This window comes from Rhipicephalus microplus, unplaced genomic scaffold (assembly GCF_043290135.1).
Source record: "Rhipicephalus microplus isolate Deutch F79 unplaced genomic scaffold, USDA_Rmic scaffold_12, whole genome shotgun sequence".
Taxonomy (NCBI): Eukaryota; Metazoa; Arthropoda; class Arachnida; order Ixodida; family Ixodidae; genus Rhipicephalus; species Rhipicephalus microplus.
In genome coordinates, this window is record NW_027464585.1 from 15,911,899 (window position 1) to 15,918,035 (window position 6,137).

Below are 6,137 nucleotides of genomic sequence, written 5' to 3' on the forward strand. Positions count from 1 at the left end.
ATGCGTCTATGTAGCACGATGTGTTTACGTGGAAACCTGTATCTGCCAGTCGGCTTGAAGTACGAGCTCGCGGCTCGCGCGTACGTTTACATTCAGCACGTGCAACGGCAGTCTGACCGCTGGCCGCAGATTTGCGTGCGATCCTGCGAAGTGATCATTCGGCTGCGTATCCTCTTTGTGTTTTTTTCGTGCACTAACGGCACAGTGTACTGCAGAATGATCACGCACGCTAAAGTACGTTACGAAGACGATCGGAAACTTGCGATTGTGGATGTTGGCGACATCGAAAACTTCAAACCAGAGCACGCGAAGGACTTCAAGTCCAAGTTCTTCTATTCTGTAAAGTGGACCGATCCGGACGGGACCTCTGATTACTACCGGGCTCGGATCCTAGCTTTGGGAGGTAAGCTCTTCGTTTGCGACCCTGGCACACATTTATTTTGCCTTGTCAAGTTCAACATTAAGTGCATTTTTGTGTTCCGCGGTGCGCATATGCCTATCGTTGATGCTATCCGGTGCGTGCGGTCGGTCGGCAGGTATAATTTGATTAATGAAACATAATTTTGTCTTGAAATGAGCGTAGTTCAAATATAGTCTTGCAACTTCCGTTATTTATAAATAGGCCTAATGAAGCTAGTGTATAAAAATTACTATATATACTCAACTGTCTTTTGCGCTCTTGCAAATGCAATTAATATGCCTAAAACTTGTTGCTAAGTGAGATGGATATCTAAGGGATCGCCTTTCTTTCTATTCTTCATGCGGTACAGCACAACTCGATAATATTCCTTAAAATGTATGCACTGATCCAGATCATAGACCCCTCTCCTCCAACTTTTGACGCTATTGTCTGCGAAGCTTCCAGCGTACGGCACGTGGCAAACTTGTTGAGTCCTTCCCAGCTGCCTTTATGTTTTCAGAATACAGTAAAAGCTCGTTAATTCGAACTCGAATGGGACTATAAAATTGTTCGTATTAAGTGGAGTTGAAAAATTGCGCAGGCGCTAGAATGAAGACATTGTTCCACACTGTGTGGAGAACCCAGAGAAGCCACCTCTGGACTCGTTCCCGCAAACTAGGTGATACTACATGTTTGTGGCAGGTAATTTCATAAATTAAATTCAGGCTGTGACAGCAAGAGAATTTATTGATCAGTCAGTGATACACCAGAAACAAGCATAGACTACAAAGAACAGACTACAAAGAACACAGGACAGAGTTTAACAGAACGAGTGCAACCGTCAAGTGGTCTTATTTTCATGCGTAGTGAATAATAAGGCTAGTTGATGCTTGCGCTCAGTCTGTAAAACTGCGTTCTTTGTAGTAGTCTTCATAGCGGCGCCCTTCCATAAGTGCATTCAACTATTATGTAGGTCAAATAAAATAATTATTTTTGATCATCTGTGTTCATGCAATAATCATTAATTCATTATCTTCACCATAGCAGTCAGATCCCCCCTCCCCGAAATAAAAAAAAAAAAGGAACCAGGATTTGCGTGTATATATATATGTATATATTGCGTATTTGACCTCTCCTTACACAAATGCATATACGCAAACATCTAGAGCTCAGTTATACAGTATATACAGTAGTCTTATGCAAAGACAGTTAATGAGCACATGTTTTATGGTTGTGATACTACGCACATATATATTCTCCCTGCTTCTGTTTAAGGCTTACATGCATATAGAGCATGAACTTTTTTAATATTGAAACAAAGACTACCGGAAATTTCAAGGATCCTTTCATATAAGTAGAAGGCTTATTTAAGTGTACACTTAGCATAATATTCCTTCCCACTTAATCTGTTGTCACTCTTCTGTGTTTTTCTTTATACTTGCAGTGCAGCCTAGTCGCACATCCATGGCTTATAATGAAATTATTTCCTCGTAACATTTTTCAATGTGTACGACCTCAATATTTTCCAGAATCTGAAGACGACTTGGAGGGGGAGGGAGGAAGCCGGCAGAGGCCTAGGTTTGAAAAAATGGCTTATTCACCTGACGGCGGAAGTGAGGATGAAGATGATGTCCAGCCAGAGGTACTTGTTTATGCAGTGCCATATCATTCTTTATGCATTGCACAACTTAAACAGCCTCATAAGACATTTTTTTGTTTGTGTACAGCGTCCCGTGAAAAAGCCCTCTGGCCCAAAACAGGAGCTCTTGGACATGCTGAAGAGAAAAAAGGATGACATCTGCCGAAAGGAGGAAACAGCTACAAAGAAACAAAAAAAGAGGGAGACCTATGACGATAGGGGCAGCCTAGTCAGTGAGCTCAAGAACAAGCTACAGAGGCTTGAACAACTGATGGATAGAAAGAGCAAAAAAATAGAGCAGCTCCAAAACAAGAATAACACATTAGAAAAGGAGGCCATGGAGCTGAGGCGGCTTAATGTGAGGCTGCAGGAAAAAATTCTGACAGCCTTAGATGAAGGCAAAGGTATGGAATTCGGCTTTTCGTAGTTTTGTGGCTTCTGTGGCTGCTATGTACGTAGACTTATTTGTAATTTGTATGCCAGTAGCATGGTCACACATTTTTTTTTTTTTTTTTCAGGTTTGGGGGGGAGGGGGCACTCAGCTATGCTTTATGTATGTTTATGCATGCATTTGTATGCGCGTTTATACACATGCCAAACTGAAATTTCAGGGGGGGGGAATTATGGGCTTCCTTAAATTTAAAGCTATTCCTTACAATTTCAAACCACAAAATCGAACGAAGTGATGTTTGTGCATACTACCATGTTTACACATTCTTACGATAAGGAGCGAGTTTGCTTATTTAAGAAAATTACAAAAAAATATAGGGTATTGCAGTTATAACATGAGCTCGCCATCCTATGTTGGAGAGCTTCTCTTCTGACCAGTGGTGACGACCTTGCATAGGACCACAAAAGGCTTTTCAAGTCAGCGGAGCATGAAAGAATTTGTCGCACTTCTTCATCACCCAACAACTATATGCTCATTTACGCCTTGATGCCACTGCCTATGATTTTCGAATATCTTTGGACAGTTTATTGTTTTATTGTTAAGCAAATCCTTTTGCATTTTCTTCATGTTTTACCAGGCAGTGGTTGCATGTGCAAAACATTGCATAGATCCAACACGTCCATTGTCACTTAGAATGCTCTTTGAAGGTGCTTTGAAACAAAATAATAAAATTGCTGTTTTATGTGTAGCCTGGTTTCACATCTAATATGAGGTGCATTCTCAAATTGTTAGTTACAAAAAAAAAAAAAAAAGAAAAAAACTCAAGTTAATACAATACTTGCATTTGGTACAATTTCTTTGATGTAGCTATATTTTGGGTGAGAGCCTTGATATTGAAACTCATATGTTTTGAATGTTGATTGCTGACAATGCTGTCTTCTTAAAGTGACTTGAGTTCTGCTGTTTGTAGTGAGCCTCGCTTCATGTTGATGGTGCAGGCAACAGTAGAGCTGCGTGCTCAATTAAGAGCAAACCGGAGCACTCAAGGATGGAGCTCATAGATATTGACATGGATGTGATTCCAAGGGAGACAACACCGCCACCAGATGATTGCCCAAGAAAAGAGAATGCCACGGTAATGTGCATATCTAAAGGGCAGCTTCAGGAATTTTTAGTTTTGCATACAGTTGTCGTTGTAGGTGAAATTTTTTTTGTGCTTGCTTAACTGTAAATGCTGCTTTTTCAGATGGTTGTTATGATTTTTTTTTTGCAATACATTCCTCTGATGCAGGTGGACATTGGCAGTGGCCTTCGAATAAATTCTTGTGCGTGGAGTCACATCCAGGGCCATCAAAAGGATTCTCTTTTTGTGAAAGACCTGCTTCTTGGAATTTGGCCAAAGGAGCAGCTGAAAAACCGCTCTTTGCAAGGTATGTTGCTGTTCTATAGATTTTTTTTTTTATAACGACAAAGCTCTTTAGGCTAGCCTTATTCTGTTCAAGGCAAAGAAATTCCTAGGTGGGTATGTGCCACAGGAATTGGCCAATCCCCAATGCAAGTTCAGCAGGTGCAAGTGTTAAATGAAAACTGCTTGACGGAGTGGAGCATGTCAAACATGGGAGAGGAAGAAAGAGAACTAAGAGGAGTAAAGGCATAAAATGATCGAAAGACTAGACTCGGAGAAAGAGATAGAAAAGCAGAGAGCAAGACAAAGAGAAACAGGAAGAGAGTGAGAGACATAGATAGAGGAAGTAATCAGTAGAGAGAGAAAGGAAGGGAAGAAAGAGCAAGAAAGAAACCGAGAAATTAAAAGGAGCAACAAGGAAGGCTGCCCCGCTCCGCTGTTTCTTCAGGCTTGGCACCACTAATGCGAAGCTGCCATAATTTTTTTTAGCGCTGTGAACTAGAAGTAGCAGTATTATAGTTAACCACTGTTCATTTGTGTCTTGCAGGAAAGCGGTGTCCACGATTTCCGGATCGGCCTGCAAAAACTCCACTGACGCCTTGGAAAGTGGAAGTGATGCGGGGTAAGTGTCCATGCTTTTTAAGATATTTTGGTGTAGACTGTCTTTGTTCATTCTGCCTCAGACCATATTCTTATAGACTCCATTTTTGTTTAAGAACTGTTTCTTCTTGCCAGTTAGTGATGCCCTGTGAACCTTTTGTTTTAGATTGTTACAGACGGCGACTGCAGCGCCAAGGTATTCCTGAAAACCTTGTGCCTGCTGCACTCAAGCAGCTAAACCATTTTGTGGTGGAGAAGCTGGCAGACCTTGAGAGGATGGCAAAACGGTGAGATGCAGTTGTAAATGTGTTTTGATGAATTTCAGGAAGGTTCTTGTATGTAGTTTTAAATGACATGCAGCCTTGTAAAAAAAAGTGTTCAAAGCATCATACTGATTAAATGCCATGCCAGTGCATTTACTCACACCTGTGAAGTATGTGTGAGATCATGTGGTAAAAACTAGTCTTGAGCTCCTAGCACATCAAGTTAGCACTTTACTCACATCTGAGCAGGCCCAAATTCTAGGCTGACCCCCTAAGGTTTGAAGCCAGAAAAAAGAAAAGAAAATGTTACCTCAAATGTAGACCCAGCAGGAAAACGTTTACAGTATGCAAAAAACTCAAAACACATACAGTAGAACCCAGATATATATATAGAGCCATAAAGGAGATTGCAAAATAGTTTGATATGGCAGCAAAGCAGACAACTCGTCCAGCTTTCTCCTGTGTGTGTTTGTGTGTACAATGATTCTCTGCTGAACAGTGCTGTTCTCTTGAAACCCGGCGCCTGCTACAATGTGTAGCCTGCTATGTATGGTCACAATATTACTGCACTGGGACCCCTTTCCGTGCTTGTTTACTATGTCAGTGTCTGTGCAGTAACATTTTCTTGTGCGTAAGCGTTCACTTCTGACAATAAGCGGGTGTTGCGTGCATCATTTTGGGCCAATGTGGCGGCTATGCTTTTTTGTGCAGTTAAGGCGGTTTTAGCTATTCCACCATGGCACCAACGCATTTGGGTTGTTGCATATTAGCAGTATGCAGTAAGTTTAAATGGCGCTGTGCCTTACATGCTGCTAAACAGGTAGTCGAAAATGCCTAGTGCAATAGGGCTGTCGGCAATCCGTTGCACTCTCATGTTTGTCAGTGGCTGCTATCACATTTGCAGCCATCGCCACATGTGCTTAAGTCTTAATCGATGGCCAGCCGGTGCGTCCAAATGAAAATGTGAAATATTTTGCACAGTACAGCATGCTACTGGCCACACCTAGAGTTGCGGGGTGCACCTTGAATCAACAAGCTTATGAGCCTTGATGGCATGATCAATCCATGGTTATTATGCTGGTGGAAACAATTACTGCTATCACTCAACTGTAACAATTTTTTAAGTACTCAAATATAAACCAACCCGACAGTATTTGAGTTTGAGAAAGACTATTGGCCTAGATTTGCGTAAATATGATACACACTCTGCCTACAGCAATAAGCAATGTCATTACCTATCCCTAATATTCTGACAGGTCCATTTCTAAGGATAGTTCTGCAGCAGGCTACCATTGAAAATGTTGCAAAGGGCCAGCTCTCATGCCTTGAAGTCGTAGTGTGGTTCAAGCACCACAATGTCGTTGCATCATGTGTATATGTAACATTAGCGATGTGAACTTGTAACTTTCATGCACTTGTGTATTTTTCAACACTTTCAG

General features: G+C 41.4%; 1 protein-coding gene across 1 annotated transcript in view; it reads left to right on the forward strand.

The window, feature by feature from the left end:
* LOC119175969 (uncharacterized) overlaps positions 1-6,137 on the forward strand; it is a 6,295-nt gene continuing 158 nt past the window's right edge. The window contains exons 1-7 of the mRNA XM_037427049.2: positions 1-403; positions 1,930-2,042; positions 2,128-2,443; positions 3,429-3,565; positions 3,722-3,860; positions 4,383-4,457; positions 4,602-4,722. Of these exons, the coding sequence (XP_037282946.2) occupies positions 1-403; positions 1,930-2,042; positions 2,128-2,443; positions 3,429-3,565; positions 3,722-3,860; positions 4,383-4,457; positions 4,602-4,722 (1,304 nt within the window). The remainder of the gene's footprint in view (positions 404-1,929; positions 2,043-2,127; positions 2,444-3,428; positions 3,566-3,721; positions 3,861-4,382; positions 4,458-4,601; positions 4,723-6,137) is intronic.